The sequence below is a fragment of the Acyrthosiphon pisum genome, chromosome X (assembly GCF_005508785.2).
Source record: "Acyrthosiphon pisum isolate AL4f chromosome X, pea_aphid_22Mar2018_4r6ur, whole genome shotgun sequence".
NCBI lineage: Eukaryota > Metazoa > Arthropoda > Insecta > Hemiptera > Aphididae > Acyrthosiphon > Acyrthosiphon pisum.
In genome coordinates this window covers 42,050,422-42,073,350 of record NC_042493.1, presented here as the reverse complement: position 1 = coordinate 42,073,350, position 22,929 = coordinate 42,050,422, and the positions used below count along the sequence as shown (strand labels likewise).

The 22,929-nt window shown below is 28.9% G+C and overlaps 2 protein-coding genes and 1 long non-coding RNA gene across 4 annotated transcripts in view; 1 reads left to right on the top strand and 2 right to left on the bottom strand.

Annotated features, from left to right (window-relative positions):
* Nucleotides 1-11,476: 11,476 nt before the first annotated feature.
* Nucleotides 11,477-14,196, bottom strand: LOC100165353 (E3 ubiquitin-protein ligase RING1-like). The gene is made up of 3 exons (XM_001949121.5): nucleotides 13,469-14,196; nucleotides 12,732-13,336; nucleotides 11,477-12,240 (listed from the first exon to the last, which is right to left on the bottom strand). Exons 1-3 carry the CDS (start codon nucleotides 13,663-13,665, stop codon nucleotides 12,035-12,037), a joined length of 1,008 nt encoding a protein of 335 aa, XP_001949156.2. The 5' UTR covers nucleotides 13,666-14,196; the 3' UTR covers nucleotides 11,477-12,034.
* Nucleotides 14,197-18,008: 3,812 nt separating this feature from the next.
* LOC103308874 lies at nucleotides 18,009-22,067 on the bottom strand. Of its 2 annotated transcripts, none has more exons than XR_510551.3 (6): nucleotides 21,470-22,067; nucleotides 20,586-20,660; nucleotides 20,422-20,494; nucleotides 19,721-19,827; nucleotides 19,552-19,630; nucleotides 18,009-18,291 (listed from the first exon to the last, which is right to left on the bottom strand). It is a non-coding gene; the product is annotated as an uncharacterized LOC103308874 (long non-coding RNA). The 2 variants fall into 2 exon arrangements; XR_001679187.2 differs by lacking the exon at nucleotides 21,470-22,067 and adding an exon at nucleotides 21,333-21,452.
* A 516-nt stretch (nucleotides 22,068-22,583) lies between these two features.
* The window catches only part of LOC100571200, a 2,463-nt gene continuing 2,117 nt past the window's right edge, over nucleotides 22,584-22,929 (top strand). Inside the window, exon 1 of the mRNA XM_003243262.4 lies at nucleotides 22,584-22,794. The gene's annotated coding sequence lies outside the window, so the exon portion shown is untranslated. The remainder of the gene's footprint in view (nucleotides 22,795-22,929) is intronic.

The following is a 22,929-nucleotide window of genomic DNA, read 5'->3' as shown; positions in this document are numbered from 1 at the left end:
GAAGAATCACACACACTTACCTGCTTTTAGATTCTAAGTGGAAGGATAAATGTATTGATTTTACAATGATGTTTGTTTTTTTATTTTTTTATTTATTTTCATTTGTGTACATCACGGTTTGGGGCAGTAAAACTGCTTCGATTTTCTTCAACAGTATCTTGTTTGATGGGAAAGTGAATTTATTTCGTGCATTCAGGAGGTCAAAATTTGAAATTTCCAATAGTTCTCAAAAGCTCCGGGAACAACAACATAAAAAAAGGTGGGTAAGTGGATGTCGCTCTACTGTACAATAGGTTACAAGTGGGTCACTGTATAATGGATAGTATTAATTTTGAAAATAATTAACTCAAGTTAAGTTAAGTTAAGTTAAGAGGACACAACTACACAAGATTGATAAGTTGAAAGTCAACAGTTAACAATAAATATTATAAATATTAACTCGATAAGTTAAAAGATAATATAGAAAAAAAATATTAACTTAACTCAGTTTAAAAAAAGTTAATCTATATTTTTTTAATTAATATGTAAATCACATAAAGAGTGAATTTGTGTTTCTAGTTTCTAATTTATAAATTATAAAAAACAATTTTATTGAACTTCAAGAAATGCAACTGCGTTTAATTTTTATGAAATACCTTTAATACAATATTTTCATTGTTGGTTGTGGCAATGTGCTGGATTTGGACAAAGACAAAAAAATGTTATTTTAAAAATGAATAAAAAAGAATCTAACTTTAAGATAGTAACATATTACATAATATTAATAATATTATACAATATACTATATTACTATATTGTTCCAATAGTATATTGTTCATATTATGTACTTTTATATACTTCATTTTTTTGTGTCTGAACGTCTGAAGACATTTTTTCTAGTAGAAAGATTCGATTTTCAACTTCAAAGGTGGTTTCAAGTAAGTAATTGGATCTAGTTGGTACGTTTAAAAATGTCCGTACTTATTTTTAAAATCAGGACGGAATTTCTAAAAATCGCAAAATTATTTTGTCAACATAATATTGTCTTCGTTCTTTGTTCTAAAAAGTTGTTCATCGTAATTCATAAACAGTTTACGTGAAACAGTTAAATTCCAATTTAAATAAATTAATACATCTATTACAGTATAATAAAGTTATTTTATAATAATATTATAAATATTACTAATAACTAGAGATGATAAGCGATTACAAAACTCAAAACTGTATAAATTCGTTAGCTATAAGTTAGCTATAAGTTTTTCAAATCAAAATTTTACGCACACATTAGTAGTAACTAGTATTAGTAAAACATTGATTATATTCTATAATCAGAAATCAATGGTTGTAGTTAAGCTACCTATTGAATTCTATTTGCATTTATTTATATGGCAATTTTATGCCCTCGGTGATTTCCGCGATTTTTAATATTGGAATACAAATTAAATTATTCATTTTTTATCGCACCTAATGTGATCTAATGAGATTTGGATGAAATATTTGCTAAAAACGACGCGCCGTTGAGCGAGTAGCTACTGCTGCCGCGCGTCATCGCAACAATCGCCGAGCCGCCGCCGTCGAAACCCGAAAAAAGTAACGATTGGACCATGAGTCCCTGGTACTCCGAAAACGTATTTTTCGGTTTAGTTCGTCTGTTTTAGTAGCGTTTTTACCATCCCGATCAACCTGAACCAACCTCGACAACCTAAGGGGCATAGATTATTTAATATATTTATATATTATAATATATATATATAATTATTTAATATTAAATTTATATTAATACAAATATATATAATATTTAATATAATTAATTTAATATATTTAATATACGGTAAGTTAATATGAGACTGCTGCCGCTGCGTCGATGTGGCGTCTCTAATATACCTTTTACCTTTTAATATAATATATTTTAGCGAGTAGCTGCTGCGTCATCGCAACAACGGCCTCCGCCGCCGAAACCGAAAAAAGTAACGACTGGACCATAATTCCCTGATACTCCGAAAACGTATTTTTCGGTTTAGTTCGTCTGTTTTAGTAGCGTTTTTACCATCCCGATCAACCCGACGAACCAACCTCGATCAACCTATATAGTAAGGGCATAGATTAAAATATATAATAATATATGGTAAGGGCTAATATGAGACTGCTGCCGCCGCGTCGATGTGGCTTCTCTAATATAATATATTTTAGCGAGTAGCTGCCGCGCGTCATCGCAACAACCGCCGAGCCGCCGCCGAAACTGAAGAAAAGTAACGATTAGAATATGAATCCCTGGTACTCCGAAAATTTATTTTTCGATTTAGTTCGTCTGTTATACCATCCCGATCAGTATATAACAGTATATATAACAGTATATATAACAGTATATATGTTCATGATCCCGATCAACCCGATCTAACCAGACCAACATTATTATTATTATTGTTCTGTTAGATATGAGACCGTTGCCGCCACGTCGATGAGGCGTCTCTAATATACCTTTTACGTATCCGTATTTTTAATTTCAAACGGACGTGGACCAATGGTTAAGATTAGTACCAACAATCGATCGATTAATATGAATAGAGAAATAATATTATGTATAATTAGTATATAACAGTATATAATAGTAGTTCGACAAAATCAACAGTTGATAAGTATAAACCATACATTTTGGTGTAATATTATAAATTATAATGGACAGCATAGCGGAGTATAATATAGGTTATCAAAAGCGTAGGGGCGAGGGGAAGGAAAAACACGAATTTTCACACATAACAAGTAGAAAAACGTGGGTAAGTGGGTGTCGCTCTGCTGTACAGAAGATTACAAGACTATAAAATAATTAGTCCTATTGAATTTTATATTTGATACCTACTTTTTGTCAAAATTCGAACTTTAAATGCTTGTAAAACAAATTGTGCCTATTTATTTTAATATTTTTCAACTACTATTGTAACAATATATCAGGAGCCTTGTATTAAATTTCACGTTTTTTTACCGAATAAATAAAATGTTATTAACAATTAAAGAATAAAAAATTTAAAACTGTTAATGTCCATTGAAAATCTTATGGTTTTTAGAAAATGAAAATATAAACATTCAGTGAAATTTTCATGTATCTACAGTAATACGTTTTTGAATTACAACACAATTAGAAAATTGCTACATGAGAAATCGAATAAATATCCAATTTTGTAAAAAATTTAATTTCAAACGCTCATAAAAATTCAATTTGAGTTTCCAATAGACATTTTATTTTTGATAAAGATATAGATAAATCTTATAAGGAATCTTGTAGAACATTTTAAAATTTTAGATTTAAAAAGAAAATTTTTTATGAATTCTCAACTCAAAATAAATTGCATATATTTATATATATAATATAATAACTACCCGTCTAGGTACATGTAGGTACATGTATTTGGTTCATGTTTATTATTGGAATGGTATATAATACGTCTTTATCTTCAATTTTATGACACTATGAAAGTGGTAATTTTTAGAATTTGTCATATTGTTCTATACACTTCTATATACGTCTATAGTTCTATTATGTGCTATACCTATATGCAGAACAGGCGTGTGCTTTCTTCGATACGTTCGTTAATCGTTTCTGTCTGAACTTTTTAAGTATAGATATTTTTGAGAACCTGCAAAAGGATAAAGAAAAGCTATCCGCTTTTGAAGGGTATATGACGTGTGTTGTATACAATTTTATTTATTTATACAGTTGAAATGCTGCAAAAAAATTGTCACAAATATTCATGCATTTTAAATAAATAAATAAAATACAAAATTAATTGTTGGCAGACCGTGAATAACTTGTTATCCAAAATAAAATAGGAGAATCAAAAACAAAATGTTTTACGGTTAAATTCAAATGAAATTGAAGTGAATAATTTTGATAAATTATTCATGAATCAGTATTCACAAATCAATATTCTATATTATACATATTACTTTTCCGATATTTTTGAATAATATTTATTAAGGAAAATTATTTTTATTTTTATTTGCAGTTTTTAGGAGAGAGGAGCTTGAAAGACTTTTAAGTGTGCTAATTTTCTATTACCTAGATATCTGCCAACACATTATAATGAACCCTATGTAAGGCCTAGAAAGACGTAGTTTTTTTACGAATTTAGATTAAAATGTTGTCAACGTTTACATAATTGTATATGGAAATTTTATAAGCTTGTATATTATAATAAACTGTCCGACTAATCGATACATATACCTAATACCTACGTACTTTCATTATTTTTATAATATTATTAAAATGTATGTAAACATGTACCTAATCAAAGTGTTTATTTTACCGGTAGTGGCTATTATTGAAATATAGCCATTTAGGTATGTAATAAATTAATAAAAAATCCATTTGTTCAACAAGTGTATTGCAACAGATGTGTGGTTTTCGAACGAAACAAGTGACTTTGTGGGGTGTGGCTTTTTCATGACGTGTGATCGTTAAAGGCTTTCCATAGTTTTTGAATAATGAATTGAACGATTGGTTAATAGTTATAGAATATTGAAACACATTTTGTAATTGAATTCAGTGTCACTGCATAAAATGACTATACCTATATTAAACCCCAGCACTCGACGTATGGCAAGATTGTGCTATAGGTATTTAAGACTTTGTAAGAAAAATTACCTCCCCTTCATGCGCCCGATGCGCGAATATAATCGATAGCTATTACCACTACGTCGTGCGTCACTCAGAAAATGCAGGTTTTCCGCGCAGCTGGTCTTTTTATACTGGGGGACGGGGTCATACCACCGAGCTAATATAGTTAAAGCGCGGCCAAATCACATAATATGTATTGTTAATATAATCTATATTATTATTTATTAGTTATTACATTACCTATTGGCTATTGGTTATTATATAAGGTGTAGGCAGTCCTGTAAAGAATACTTTTAAAAAGTACTTGATTAAATACTCAAATACTTTGAAAAAGTATTTGGAATACTTTTGGTTTTTAAAGTGGGTTTCTAATTATCGTAATATAAACACATAGGTAGTAATAGGCAGTAGGTAATCTAATAGTTATCTAATAGTTTTAAAGGGAATATTGTTATTCAATATTCAATAACTTTTTTTAGAAATCTGGTTTTCACAAACCTTTGGGCTTCGGCCAACACAGAAATACAGAATATTAAATAAAATTATTATTCCATTATTGTAGTTGACAATAATATTTTTCCAACCAATTATTTCGAATAAAAATAAAATGTTCGAAATAAAAAAACAAAGTATTCAATACCAAAAAGTATTTAATAGAAAAAAAAGTATTTAAAATACCATTCAAAATACTTCATGCTGAAAGTATTTAAAAAGTTATTCAATACTTAAAAAAGTATTTGAATACTTTTACTCAAATACTTTTACTTAAATACTTTACAGGACTGGGTGTAGGTAACAGGACTATTTAACAAATTGTCATTACAAACGTTGTTATATATTTGTCAAATAGTCCCGTTACACTCTGTGTTATACGAAAAATACTTTCACGTGGATTAAACTTATATAGCGATATGCAATAACGTAATATAATATTATATAATATCATATCATAAAATCATAATAATGTATTTTGTACAATTCTGTACATTCTGTACAATATATAGGCTTACACATAACTACAACAAGATACATTTTTAAATAAATTATTATTTTAATTATTTTATAGGGATAATAATATATAATTATACTACCTGTGGGATGTGTTTGAAAGGGCCAATATAAGAATATATCTACACACATAAGCAAAAATAGGTGGGGGACTTTACCCTTTTGTGGATGGAAAATGATCTCTGAGCTTCAATTGTAAATTGTATAATAATAGAAAGTAATCAGGATTACATTAATTATCAATTATACTAGTATAGTAGTTACCTCCATTATTGTTATTCCTTCTATATTATTGCTATCCATTTATAAATTTCATAAAGCCATTTCTGATTTTAAAAGATCAAAGAGAACATCAGTAGGTACCTCGTACCTAGCATAAAATTCAATGAGTTATTCTAGTATTTCTTTGTTAAATGCAGGGATTGGAACCGAACTTAAAAGAGACGGTTCTGGAACCATAACCTTTAAAATATTAAGAACCAGAACCGGAACCGAAACCTTTATTTTAATAAACAAATAGTACCGTAACCGAACCGGAATTTTTAAAATAAATAGGTTATTTTAGGTTCAAAAATAAAATTATTTTATTCATCAAAATTTAATGGTAAGTATTACTGTTTTGTGTTTAAATTATATGTATGATCATATTATGAAATTTCTAATATTTCTCATACTATTAAACCTGCATTCCGGAAAGTTGTTTAAAATTATTTTACTTTTCGGTACCTAAATGGCTAAATTATCTCGGAATGGTAGGGAAATTATTTGGAACGAAAACCTTTATTTTTTTTTTTTTCTAGGGTTTTTAATTGTAAGTCGATATAATTCAAACATCTATTAAGTTCCTCAAAATATAATTTGTTAAGCTACGTTCTTCACACAATCGAATTAATTGTTTTATCATATACTTTGTTGTCTAAATGTGGAACTATAGGTATTTCAAAATAGTTGTTATAGTTGTTATAGTTAATATAAATATTATAAAATAAGTTTATATAGGTATATTTTAATACTATAGATTAAAATATTAAACAAATAAAAAAACAATATTTTAGCACTACAGCTGCTGATCGATATGTATAAAAAGATTTATCAAACATTACTTATGTTTGACGATTAAACGTAGGTGAAAATTATAAAATGATTGTGCTTTATAAGTGCATACCTACCTAATTTGTATCTATAATATTATAATTTCTCCCTCTATTCATAGATGAAATTATAAAGTTATATAGTGTCACGAAGAATAATATTGACGTTTACCCTCTATGTATAGAAAGTAGAAATGGGAGATCGACTGGTCCAGTGTCCAGTGTCATAGTAGGACGCTAAGTTAGATTCACCAGATCTAGGTCATTTGTTTTTGCGAGCAACAAAATTGAAACAAAACGAAAGTACGAGTAGCAAATAGTGGCCTATGGCAACGAAAATCACTAGCTCGTCCGTCGCCCAGCAACCGTGTCGTCGTCCGAAATCAATACAATCGCTCCCTAACTTTACCAAAGAACCGATAGGTAGTGTAGTATATAGTGCAGTTTTTACGCTGATGGCAACATTGACGAGATATTGTTAAATTTTTTAATGGTTTATAATTTTTAAAACGCTCAGAACTATATAGGTTTAAAATAAAAATATAAAAAAACCACGAGATTCACACTAGAGATACTATAAGTAAATACTAACTAAAATCGGTCTTCTTAATTTAAAATTTAAAATATCTAATTTTGTCCCAATTTGAACTTAAATTAACTATAAAATAAAACTGTGTTTATATATTTTTTAGACTTATTGGTTACAAAATGAAAAATTTACATGAAACCTATAGTTTTAAATGTTCAATACTTAGGTATGGAAATTGATAATTTTATACATTTTTTACCACAAAATAATTTGTAATTTTTTAACTTGATCAATGTTGTTAACATTTTAACTTTAAATGCTTATAAAAAAATTCTTGCCTATGTATTTTTAATAGTTATAAACTGATATTGTAAAAATGTATGAGGCACCTTGAATTAAGTTTTCATGCTTTTTGATCCAACAACCCAACGAATAAATTTTTACTAACGTTCATAGAAAAAAACTAAAAAAAATTTTAATTTAAAAAGTCCACTTAAAACAAGTCAATATATTTTGTATACCTAAAACCTAAAGTACAGAAAATGATAAAATAAACATATGGTGTAAATTTCTAGTATCTACAGTTATTTGTTTTTGAATTACAGCAAAATAAGAAATGTCCTGTAGACATTTTTTTTGACGAAGGTTGACACATTTATGAGGAATTTTATATTAATTTTTCAAATCTTAGGTATAAAAATAAAACACTATGAATTTACAACTCAAAATAGTTTGCAAATTTTCGTGACTTTTATGAATTTTATCAAAATTGCTTACAAACACGAATTTTATTGATTTATTGTACCAGTGTTATATAATTTACCAATTCCTTGAAAGGTTTTCCCTTTAATTTCTGTCATTAGACTGCTTAAAATGGTGGTAAAAAAGGCCTTTCCCTATTAAAGGGATTAGATACTGACTCTTTTTATAAAGTTCGAAGCACATATGCAATTCTTAAGTACTTTCGTGTGGCTCGTGTAAATGTGTGCGTAAAAACTAGATAATATATAGTGTGTAAAAGAAATAGCGGAGCACTCCCAAACTTGCACGCACAATATTATAATAATTAATAACACATTAAACAAATATTAGTTAGTTTGACTTAAGAAATTATCAATCATTTACCAAATACATATTTAAATTCATCCAGGCACGGCGCTGTCAAGGGGGGGCGAGGTGGGGCTCTAGCTCCCCCAGTGAACTATATGAGTCGACTTGGTTTACTTACTGCAGTTCAGCCCCAGTGGCGTAATTAGAAATTTGTCCTGGGGGGGATATACATTTTTTACACACAAAATATTAAATTTTCAAGTACATTGGTGAGTATAATATAATATAATATAATATATAATATTATCAAGGCTCTGGGGGACATATATCCCCCTCATCCCCCCTTAATTACGCTCCTGTTCAGCCCCCTCGCCAACCCCACCACTGAGAAATATGTACAATATAAAAAAGTCATAAAACATTATTCTTAAAACTTGTAGTTAAATGAACTACATAAAAGAATTTATTAAATATCATTTTTAAACATTTTTAGTTTATGGAAATAATTTCGTATGCTTTCATTACTAAACACAATTACTTTAGTTTAAATTTATGAAATGTATGTAAGTAAGAGAAACATAATTATTCATTCACAAAGGTATGTAATATTAAAGTCATTCAAGAAATTATTATTTTTGTACATTATTATTCATTATGAATATAGTTGTTGAAGGTCTGTGATTAAACATTTTCTAATTTCTTACATAAAAATATATGACATCATTCTTAAAACATTTATAACTATTCAAAAGTTTGTACATATTATCTATTTATCTGTTTAGACTTTTAGAGTATACAATATAAAAACTTGCGTACTATATATAGCTAATAGCTATATTATGTTATATGATAAGAAAATATTTATATTTTATTTATTAACCTCAGTGTTTGTTGAAAAAACCTTAGCCCATGTAAAAAGAAATATTAGCCCCACTCTGCCACCCCCCCCCCCCTTGGAAAAAATTCTAGCACCGTGCCTAAATTTGTCATAATCGAAAACGACCTTCCAACATTTTTAAATATTTTTTTTATTTTTAATGTTCGCACAATTTAAAATTGAAATGTTGAAAGATTTTAAACTTCAGTTTCAAAAAAATTAAAGTAATTTTTCAAGTACCTACCTAAACTTTATGACCAATTTAAAATTATTTCTAGAAGGTGTATTAGGATAGTTAACCTAACCTACCTACAGGCTACAGTGGGCATAAGATTGCTACACTTCAGTCACACTCTAATGATTACTTAGTTACTAGTTACTACGCACAAATGTACACTATTCATGCATGCTAGAAATAAGAAAATTGCCTATATTGAACTCCTTAAAAACAGTCGTTATAACACTATAACCTATATGATGTCATCAGTGGCGCCGAAGTCCATGCTGACGTTGGTCCGTGGCCCGACCTTTTTTTTTAAGAAATGTGGCCGGCTGGGCCATATTTTACTTACTTCATAACTTTAATATGAGCATGAGTATATTTAAACCGTGATTATGAATAAATGTATATTAGGGTACTTCTATATTAAATAATTAAGATATTGAGGCCGGGAAGTTTTAAAATTGCCCGACCACATTTTAAAAACTTCGGCGCCACTGGATGTCATCAATATAATATACAAACATTGTGTTGAATTATGAACAAAAGAAATTTTCAAATACTCGTATTAATGACATTACTATCTACCTATAACAAGCTATTAAGTATTGCATGTGGTTTTATAAGACTATGCAGATTATTCAGAATAAATTGGTGGTAATGGATAACTTTGAAATTCTAAAGTGACTTTTGTAGTGTTCTGAGTAAATAAAGTGGGTACCTACTTACCTAAAATCTAAAAGCTACAGGTATTCACAAGTTTTTGATATTGCCGTCAGAACTAACTTAACAGAGTGATTTATAAGTATTTACCACTACAAGATGACATTTGGCAAGCCGATTTAAAAGATTATAGATATATATTATAGAAAAAAAAACAATTTCAAAACATGTGTGTAATAACAGCAATAAAATATACACCACGTCATGTAAGTTATTTTGTCCTAACTGATTGAAATAAAATAAAGTATACTATATTAAAACTTAAATTAGAAATTCATGGTAATGTTAGAATTTCTATAGATATAAAGATAATTTTGTGCATAACAATATATTTTGTAGTAGTGAACACAATAATCAAATGCATAACATATTTAATAATATATTATATTATATCTTTTGAATCATTTGTTTCAGGTAAATTGACAATTTCTAGGCAAACTCTAGTTATTTTACTGTTATTAATCCAGTTGTATACTTTTAATTTTCTATGAACTCTTGTAAGTTATAACCGCTGTTATTATAGTCTATTATATACTCATCACTCATTAATAAAGAATGTAGGATTTCAAGATATTTATAATTTAATAAGAACACAAATTTATTTCACAATGCAACAAATTAAAATCTTTTGTCCCAAAACTGTACATTTTATCTGATGATCGTGAACACAATAAAATACAGATAATTATATAAGTCTTCATAATTTTTAAAATGATTAAATTACAGTTTATTTCTTATCACAAGTATACCTATTGTATTACATTTTCAAATTTCTTTTTTTTTTATCTAATGATAGCCTACTACTACATAATATTGTTGGTGCTAATAGGTTAAGTCCAAGAAATATCCACTATCTACCCTTCATCCCTCTCCATCAAATCACACTTTGGGTTCAATAGCTATATTGATCAAATGTCTTGTGTTAATATTATATAATCTTAAAAAAAAATTTATACTGAATATCAAATTTTTAATGTGTCTACAATTTGTTCATTAAATCTATAGAATATTATTTTAATGAAATATATGTTTACATAACATGTATTTTTGTAGATTAGTTTAACATAATAAAATAGCTACTACTTGATTTCTAATTAATTAACATAATTATTACAATTAAGTTGTACAATGTTGTCGATTACTGTATCGATGATTGTACTTTTCTTTTTAATAATTAACTAAACACATATTAACTCTTGCTATTTCTAAAATAATTGTTATGCCCTAATACAAAAATATAGTAAGTAATAATAATACAAATACTCGTTATTAATTAAAAATAAATGTTAAAATTTGACAAAAAAAAAATTGATACTGAGATATACAAACAATAAAAAAACTATTAATGTATTCATATAAAAGTAAAAATATAAATATTTAAAAAAAAATTAAATTTATTATTTTTAATTTATGTTTTAATTATAAACTACATTACTTAAATTATTGAACTTATTTAAAGGGGTGATGAACCTAATTACCAAGCAAATTACATTATGTAAGGTATTAAACATTTTTATTTTTATTAATTTTTGCTAGCAAATAAAATATATTATATAGGCACTTAAAAAATTTACTAGGTAGTTATAACCACTTATAAACAAGACTGGACATTAACGAGTTAAAAATTCTAACTTAATGAGTTACATTTTGAGTTATATTTATGAGTTAATTTATGTTATTGTCACATTATAGTTATTATATTGTATATTCACAGAATATATTACATGCTATTATATACCTATATTATAAACAGAAATGTTTTATGGGTAACCGTGTCATCAATAAAAGAAAGATATAACTATTTACTTTCAGTATCTCAATCACGTTTGTGTACGCATTAGTCATTACCTTTTTATATTAACTTAACTTAATGATTTAAAAAAAATAGTTAACTTGCCCAGCCTTTTTTATAAGAAACTAAAGAAACCAATGATAAATAAATAATTTAAGTAAAAGAGTAGAACATTTCCAGTGGCTTGTTAACTTTCCAATACTTATCGTGTACGTTTCGGAGTGTTTGACTGCCATTGAGAGGAACCAATTGATCAGCAGTTGATGCAACATAGATAAGAAAATTGAGTGTTTGTTCTGTAAGTTCTGAGCCAAGGTCTACCGTCAATCGCATAGCTAAATACTTACTCAAATGATCAACTAGAAAAAAAAAATCATGTATATATGTAAATATAATGACTATTTTGAATTTTGACTAGTGCTACTTTATTACACAGAATTATTGGTTAAATTATTCATGGCATTAAATATACACATTTAAAATTCAAAGCTTTTGAACAACAAATTTGAATAATATACAATTTAAAATGTCATTAAAATACTATTTACGTTTTTATTTTTTGACTCATATATAAATAAGTCCATGAACATTGATAGTTAACTTAAGATTTAGGCTGTATATGTAGCACTTGATTACAACTAAAACTCTTTTAAACACAATATGATATTCTTAAAATTATAATAACTTAGTTATTCATTGCAGTAATACATTTTAATGTTTGGGTTATGCACAAAAAAACCAAGTATGAAAAACATCTGCACCATAACAAAAGAATCTTATATACAATATCAAAGGACATTTCATTCTGTACTGTTTTATCATGATAAACTAATTTAATTAAAAGGCTTACCAGTTGCATTAGCTGTTGTTTTTATATAACGAATAGAGTTTTCCTTCAAAACTCTGATCAACTGATTATCATTGGTCATTTCTGTAGGATGAGGTTTAAACACTAGTTCTATTTCATCTGCTGACACACCTTTTGGTGCTCCATCACATTCTGTTATGTCTGTGGTGTCAACAGTTGAAGAGGGTCCTTCTTTTTCTGAAATCATAACAGACTTCATCTTCTTTGCCACTTTTGTTTGTACCATTGTTCTTGTTACATTATCTTGACCTGAACTATTTGATGGTTTTGGAGTAGTTGATGAGTTACTTTCATTTAGTTCTTCATTTTGGGGTTTTTTGGTACGTTGTAGTCGATTTTGAGTTTGTAATTTAATACCTTCATTTATTGACTGAACTAAATTAGCCTGACTGTGACTATTGTTTAACTTTTCCAACACTCTAGTTTGATGTGCTTCATATTCATCACGGTTAGGATAGATCTTAGATATAAGAAGATCAAAATTTGGATCAGGGCGTAGCGACCGTTTAGATACTAGTTTCTTACGACAGGTAGGGCATTCTTTATTACCTGAACGGAGAGCAGTCACAATACAGTCTGAACAGAATCTAAAAAAAATGTATTATATGTATTGTATTTATTATAATATTTTATACATTAAATAGGTATAATAGGTAATAATGTAACTACGTAGCAATTTTTATAGTTATGTAAAATATATTAAAATGTATTATAATTACCTATGGAGGCATTCTTTAGTAGTCATTGTTTTTTTCAACATATCCAAACATATTGGACACATTAGTTCACTATGCAGACTTCGTGGGGATACAGCAATTTCGGTGTTATCTGTAATAGCTTCTTGAGGAGATCTATGTAATTCGTATAGTGAAAGTTCCCAAGTTTTGGTAACGCCCGTTGGATCTGCTGAAGCCATGATGAAAACAATTTTATTTTTTTACAATCAGTTTAAAAGAATCAAAAAAATAGTCAAGTATGAGTATTACTGTATTACAACAAATTTATAATATTTAATAAAATACTCAATAATAGTTATAATAAAAATTAATTAATTAAACTATACAAATAAATATTATAGCTTTAAAACTTTAACTTTTATAACTTAATGTTTAATATATGACCAGCAGAATTATTAAAAATTGACCATGTTTAGTGCATAGACGAGTAGACAAAGAAATCAAGTATTTACAAAGAATACTGTATTGTTGTCAGTTGTCATAAACAACATAATATTACAATAAGACCATGGAATAAAGACGACTACAGACTACACCACTACAGCAATACATATCACACAGTACCAAAAACTATAGGTTAGTAATAGTATTTTGATTAATCGATTTAGTAAACAGTATTACAGTACAGACAGTTTTAACATAAAATTATCACCAAAAAGATATTTTAGTTTTTTAGTTTGTTTTCGGTAGCCGGTAGGTAGCTCCCATAAAACGCACTTTATATTAGTGTGATAAACATAAACATAGATAGGTGTCTTTTTTATCATATACAAAGATACAATATTGTTATTATTATTATTATTATTATTATTTATATTTTATTTGGCAATTACGTGGTACCAGATTAAAAAAACAAATTCCTAACACCAGTGTTTTTTAAATGTAATAATGATTAATAAATGTGAAACACTTTTAATTTGTTTGTAAGTACTTAAAAATATATTTTTTACCCATAAAATAACAATAATAAATACATTAATAATAACATTGTGTAACATAATTTTTTTTATACATATTAATCATTGAATTTTCTATTTTACAGATTGGATATTATAATCGTTTAAAAAAAAAATACGTCTTAAGAAAAATTAATTTTATGAGAATGATGCAAAATAATCAAGAGATCAGTTGTTTATAATTATATGCAAAATTATGATTCTTGGCAAATAGTGGCACCATTGATTTTATAATATTGTACACCTAATAGTATATTATTTAATCAATGGTAGCATTGTATTAGTTCATTAAATGCCATTGCGGCAAAAAAAAGCGCTTAAGTCATTCTGGATCATTGAACTTTACCCATATGAACTCTTCGATGTTTTGGATTTTGGAAACATTTCTCGCCAGATAATCATTGCACATCCTGTTTACACTCTACTGACTTTAAACCCTTATTTTCGATAGCAGTACCTTTATCACTGTAAATTGTAATGTTATTCAATTATTTTGAAAGAGTAAGGTTAGGTTCGGTATGAGTATAATACCTATTTAGATTACTTCTAAAACGGCCATTTTAAGGGTGTTTACATAATTATTTTAGTAAAAAAATTGATACCTATCTTTTGTTCCATAATGTTGAAAAAAATATTTTCTCTTTTGTACAAGCATTGCAATAAAATTAGATGAATACGTCAGTAGTATTATAATAGTATAATAAAAAAATTAGTAAAAACTGATAAACTTACCGGGGTTATAGAGTTATCATTGTAGTAAAATATATATAATATATACTTATTACTAGGGCTGAGATATCGGTGGTAAATTGTGTAATTTCCGAACGTCCGATTTTAATTTTTAATATATTATGTATGAATTCTTTGGCAAAATAACTAGGCTTTCTAGGAAGTCGATTTTCAACTTTCCATTTTAAAGGACCATAAAATTTGGATATTTTTTTTTAAAATCTCATGAAATTATTGCATTACATTTGTATTAATTTTGGGATTTTTGGGTTTTATATCAAAAAAGTGGTTCTTACAAAGCATAGTCTAGGAGCTTACGAATTCAATTTTGGGAATTACATTCAAATTTCAGGAAGTATGTTTAATTTACTACCGCTTTTGATAGTTTTTATAGGTGATGCATAGAAGAATATATTTCGTTTTTCTCGATTTTTTGACGTGTGCGTGCGTGAGTGGCACACGAAGGATTCAGAACGTATCTACGCACACTAATGAATAATGATCATTTACTTCGCACAAAAGTTCACAACCATACTGCGTGACGAGTACCTAGGTATATGAAATCGAATTGCCCTTACGCGACCCCTTATTATATCACCGCCACTTTCATTGAAACAAAGTTCACTTCAAAACTACTTTATTTTTTAATTAATTCGTTTAGTTAAATATTATTAAGCGTCCTGCACCCTGCACGTGTACTGTTTTAATTCTCAGAAACATGGCATCCAGGCATGTTTTGGGGCTTAGCCCCTCAAAAGTCTGTCAAGCCTCCTCCTTTTTTAGTTTTGTTGAATAATATTAGTCCCCCTGAAATTTTAATGAATTTCCACCTGTACTTCCAGGAAAAACTACCACGGCTCGTAGAGTTTCCGATTTCGATAACTTTTTTTTTCGTAACAGAAACACTTCTTACACGGCGCATTGGACTTGGACATTTTTTAAAATTCTATTTCTGAACTATACAATACGATTTTGAATATGACCAATTTTTACAAGCTTTTGTTATTTTTATAATTTTTTTTTTTTAATCAATGATACTAAAATTTAAGTCCAATGCGCACTGTAGAAAATAATTGACATTCTAATGAAAAAAAATTAATGAAATGAGACCATTCCACAATGCGGGAGAGTTTTTCCTATAAAGCGTGTTCTGAGCAAAATATTACTTTATCATTTTTTCGGCGATACTGTTGACATGGGGTGCTCGTATGCGGTACCTGCGTGCTGAATTGCCGAATTGCATGCCACCTCTTAAGGTGCGTTTACATTAGAGCTCGAACACGAACGAACGCAAGCGAATGCTACCGAACGATCCAATGTAAACGATGCGGCCGAACGCGAACGAACGCATTCGTTCGCATTCGGAAGCGTTCGCCCCAAGAGCGGTACGATCAAAGAAACTCTCCGTTCAGTTTAAACGGCATTCGGCACGTATCGGATACCGTCACTTCATTTTTGTGGAAGCGAAGCCAGTCGAACACGAACGAGCCAACAATGTAAACGGACGCGGCCGAATGTTTAGCGAATATGCGTTCACATTCGTTCGGTAGCATTCGCTTGCGTTCGTTCGAGTTAGGGCTCTAATGTAAACGCACCTTTAGAGGTCCGAATTGCATGTCATGTACCCACTAAAAATAGAAACTACCCAGTCTACAAGTTTATTTATCATACAATTATGTGCACAACTTAAACTTTTTTTTGGACTTTCCTAATTTAAAAAAAAAAAAAATGAATGTATTAAAACGCTCTATGGTATGATTGCTACAACTGTTTAGTTTATAGATTAAAATGTTTTTATATTTGAGTAAACATTTTACCTAACTGTAACTATTGTAGTGTATTGTGTTGTGTTTAACAGACATACGTACACACACGTATTGGTTGACAATCACTTAAGTGTTAGTAGCTCAAATTTATAAACATTATCATTAGTATACGCCTTAAAACAAGTAAAATGTGATATATGTATAAAAATGCGCAGTTCAAATTTAAATAATAGACATCAAGAAATATTAGAAAAACAAAAATGTATAAGTTCAGTGATGATGGAATTTCTAAATAATGAAATTAATAGAATTATTCAATTGTATTATATGTAGAAGAATTGGCATACATAGCGTGGCCGACAGCAAAATGACTAAAACAATACTTTTTTAAACGTCTAATATATTATGACGTTGGATGTGACAATATAGACATTAGACAATATTACACGTAATTCATTATTATTATTATTGTTGTTTTTTAGTTTATTATTATTATTACATTTTAACATCATTTTCCATTATAATTTAGGTCCCTAAATAATTTTAAACTGTTTCTACTTTAATATTAACTGTTTTACAAAATACCATTGCTAATTACAACTTTATTATTCAAAAATATATGATGTGCCCGGTATTAGTATTATTAATATTATATATTTGCTAATTTGACATATTATTTTATTATTATGAATTACATATCATCTTTATTATTTTATATTACATTGTATATTGAAATTGTAATATAATTGTAATATTCTATGTCTGAAATGTCAAAAGACTCCACCTAATTTTACCGCGAAAGTGTTGCGGTTGGTTGTCAGAAGTGGCGATGGCAGTTGTAACTTGTAGATAATTTAAATACTCTTTTAATGGTCTTCACAATCACAGCCCCAAATTAGATAGGTATCATCATAGTAAGTTGTAATTTTTATCAGAATGCGCATTTCCTTCATCTACAGCCCATGTCATTATTCTGCACTTCTGATTGGCTGATTTTTTCTATGTTATATAATTATATTTAAAATGCAATTATATTTTCTCAAGGAGTATCAATAGTATGGGAAAATTCAATGAAAATGAGGAAGCGTTCAGCTATTTATTTTGTAAACAGTCACTCACACTAATGATCACTTATTACGTACACATTTACACAATTTTCTATATTGAACTATCTTATTTGTATTATTTAAATCGCTCTTCAACCTCCAGGACCAATAGACGGTGATCGTGTTTAAATTGTTAGTCGGCCGAGTGTTTTGTGAGGAGACCATCGAGGTGCACCATGAAGAATTATTAATGTCGCAGAACTGGAACGAAGGCGAAGGTAATTGAAATAATGTTTGAAAATTAGAATCTGTAATTGAAAAGAATTTTAATTATAACCTGTTGTTGGTTGGCATAGGAGTAATTTCAGTTTTTGACTTGAAGGGGCTTTACATATTTAAATGAAACAGGCTAGTGGGGGGGGGGGGGGGCTCTCGAGTATCCTCTATATTATAAATATATTCTTCTCATGCCCTTAAAATCCTTAAAATATGCATTTATTTATTCCTTAAAAAATCACTAAATATACCATTAAAATATGCCTTAAAACCAAAATGTTTTGACTACGCTATACAATATACATCAGAAAAATATTTTAATTGATAATATTATTAATTCAAAAAATATATACTAATGAACGTTATATATAAATTTAATTTATTTATTAAATCAATATTAATAGGTCTGACAAGTCATGCATATTTTCTATTTTTACTAAGGTTATGATTATGGCTCAGGACTTCTACGAGCTTGCATGTTTTTAAATAACCATTAAACATAGCTAAGTAATATAGAAATTTGTTTCATATCAATACAAGTTTATATTTAAAATGTATAGTTAAATATTTTGCATATTTGACAATTTTTAATTTATAAGTGCATATTTGACAATTTTTCATTTTATAAGTGCATATTTGAAAATTATTTACATGAAGGAGTAAGTTTTCAATTTTATATAGATTTTCTGGACCTGAGATATTAGTAGGTATGATGGTTTTATTAGTATAATATAAATATTTTAAAATTAGTGTTTAATTGTCCAATGTAATGCTCAAGGTAATTAGTACTATATTAAAAAAAGAAATAATGTATTCAATTTAAGTTTTTTTTTTTTTTAAATTAAATTTTTTTTGTTTTAGACAAAAACTCAACATACCTTAAATGAAAACAAATCTGAAAAAAGAAAATAATTATCTCAGATCATCATCTAAAAATATTATTATTATTTATTACTAATTTAGTTTTTTTATTTAATTAATAATTACAAATATAATTTTTTTAAATGCATATTTTAATAGCATATTTATTGATTCTTTAGGGGAATAAATGCATGCATAGTTTAAGGTGTTTTAGGGCATGAAATCCATAGCCCTTGTTATGATGGTATTAGGTATGATGATAGTAAACAATTTTTACCATTATTTAAACTTGGTTCTTTTAACTTTTAATTCTTATAGGTTTAGCAGCTTCTACAGTTCAATACGTGGACACTATAGTCGTTGACTGTGTTTTTTTCGATTAAAATAATTTGTTTTTGTGTCATTATATTTAATTAATTATTAATATTTACTTATTGAGGAACTGTATTTATCACAGAAATTTCTTCATTAGTATGTAGGTAGACTGCAATTTGCACGTTTAACAGTATTCTGTAAATAATAATCATGTAAAATTATAAAAATACAAATTAAATATAATAAAACATTTGAATTAATTAAAAAATATTTATATACAATTACTTTATTATTTGAAGAGCAAGTAGTAATTGATTTCCCATCAGAACAATTATTCTGAATACAGACATAAACAGGAATAGATTATTATCGTTTTTATGTTCAACAGTATTCTATAATAAATAAAATGAATTAATAAAATTAATAAACTGATAACAAATGTTATGTTGTTGTGGATTTAATACTTTATCATTATCAATTTCTATCATATTGGTATTAGATTTTAGTAAACATGTTCAATTCATTCATTAAATCGTTATAATCTTTATAAGTAACTTCACTGATTTATCAATAGAAAATTTGTCTATATCAACTATGTAAATCACAATTTATTTAGTGATTAAATGTCACTATTTTTTTAAAACTTAGAGCGAATTTACCTCTTATAAAATTTAGAAGTAAGAATATTATCTAGTGAACCTCATAGGGTTTTTTGTATATTATAATTTTAAAGCAAGTTGTAAGTATTTTAAAATTGTAAATTGTTTGTGAAATTTAAAATACTCATAACTTGCTTCAAAATTAAAATCTAAAAAAAATCTATGTAGTTCACTAGATAATAATCTCACCTTTAAATTTTATAAGATTTTCACTCTAATTTTTAAACTAACAGAGCTAAATGTGATCTGCTGAGCGTACAATTTAGTATGTTATGTGTTTATAAGACAGAGAGAATGCATGCGGGTATAGCGCCTTTTAATAATTACCACTATTAAAATCATCATCGAAAAGAATATTATACTCTGGACAATCCTTTACCATCACCATTTTGAACAGTCTCTAAAACAAAACAATAATACATGAACACATAAATAAGTACCTATAGTGTAAAAATACATTTTTTTTTTTAAACGTTTATCAATATACTTACAATCCATACTAAGTAAATTTGAGAGAAGAATTAACAGTGACAGGGCGGTGAAGAGGAAACTCACAGTAGAGCTACCTGTAAATGAATAAAATATTAGTTATATGTCATTGAGAAGATAATTACATTAAAATACATTCAGTCATTTATTACTTAGGTACTATTAGAATATTATACCTAATTTTTTAAATTAATATTGGCATTACGTTACGTGTATATTAAATATAACAAACTATACACAGTAAATACTAAATATAATGTTTTTTACATAAGTGAATTTTGATTCCAAAAGCTAACAACTATTAACCATAAGTAATATTTAATAAATATTAATTATACCAAAGCCTTTGCAAATTCACTAAGAATCTTCACTAATTTAGTGTTTTCGCAAGCTGAATCATACATAGTCTAGGGGTTATAATATAACCCCTAGACTTATTATAACCCTTACTTATATTATCTGGTGATATGAAAGCTTGTTAATAGATAAGTATACTGTATACCTTGAGCTTGTTCAGCAATTAATAATAATTAATTTCTAACGGACTTTTAAACTTTTTATATCTTCATACACGAAACACAAGATTATAAATGGGGAAAAAATTGGTAAATTATCTTGAACTGTTTGAACTGTCTTTAACGCAAAAACCATAGACATAATATTATAATAGCTGATAATATTATTATAATGCAAAAAACGATAGATTGATATCATATAGAGTAATAGTAAAATCAATCATAGAGTCTTACTCTATTATTATATTATAACGTTTCGTAACGTTCTGCACATTATGAAATAACGATAACACTGCAACTAGACTTCTCGATTTTATAAAAAAATATATACTGGACGGTGGTAAACTCTCCCGAGTCAACATAATGTTTACCTGAACAAAATTCGTTTCCAGTCTGTGATGTAAGCTCACCCAGTCCAACATTATGTTTACCTGTGGAGCACGATTAAAGATAGTATACTATCTATAGCCGTGGGTTATACATATCTGTGTATTTGATAATGTTGTGGCGTACGAGGGAAGGAGTATTGATAAAGGTGTTGTTGTGACTTCGTGCTGGCTTCCCCCGTAGCCAACATATTAATGTTTGTGTTACCCGTAGATAGATGATCGAGAATGAAGAAAGTAGGTAACGCGTTGAATTTGAGTTGAGATAGAATTTGTTATCTATTGAGCCGAAAGAAGATTTATTAATTTTATAATTTTGACGAAGGGGGCCGGTTTTGCTGCAGTCGTAACGACGATCGACGGTGTCAAAGGTGCCGGTCGTCAAAGACCAAGAAGGGGCGGGAGTTCGGGATCGACGCGGCGGTGGTGTTGCCGTGTCGATCGTCGTTCGCGCGGGCACGCCGCCCGGAGGTTCAGGACTAGGATCCTATCGCGAGTGGGTCGGGAGCGGACGTGTGTGAACGTCGAGATCCGTTACGAGAGAGATCGAGTTGCGCCCGGGCACGGCTATAGATAGTATGGTTGCCCATCGACGTATGATTCTCATACTTGAAAAGTGTCTACCGAAATGAATCTCTATAATCAGTATTAAAGTTAAATTAAACAGCTGGATACTTAAGCATTAGCGCTTATATGTGGCTATCACGGGACTACAATTTACGTTTGAAAGGCAATTGCATTTAGAGTCACTCCAACAAATAAGCGCTAGAGCGTAAGTTTCCAGCTGTTTAATACTGATAATGGAAATTCACTTCGGTAGACACTTTTCTAGATTCGTTGGGCAACCATACTATCTTTAATCGTGCGCCCGGGCGCCCCGCCCGGCACGCCGCGACGTCCGTGGAGACGCCGTGACATGCCGAACGCGGGTTGGTGTCGCCAACCGCAGCAGGGGACCGTAGAGAGGGAATATTGTGGCGATGGCCCGCCACCGTGTCATAAACAATATCATGGAATCATTTGAGTATTCAATTATTTCCTCCATGCTCGCCCCCAACAGTTTCTATCTCTCTCATCAAAGTAGGTTTCATGATCTCTCTCTCTCCAAGTGCAGTCCATGGTATAGCCCGATGTGCAGCCATTGTCCATTCTACCTAAAGTCCACGACTACAATATCTTTGATCGCGTTAAAGCCGTAGCCCGTAGTCATTACTCATTAAACAACATCGCGACAATCCACTTCATGATCTGCCGAATGAGTGTTACATGACGCCACGACCCACTGCTTCTATCAGCAATCGTAAAATTTCGTAAGTATTTCCGTTTTTTGTCTACCTTATGTAGATATGAATTATTAAGGCTGGGGCGTATTCCGCAGCGTTTTCCGTCGAATTAAAAACGCATTGGTTTAAATCTGAGCAGCTATACATGACGGGCGTAATGCA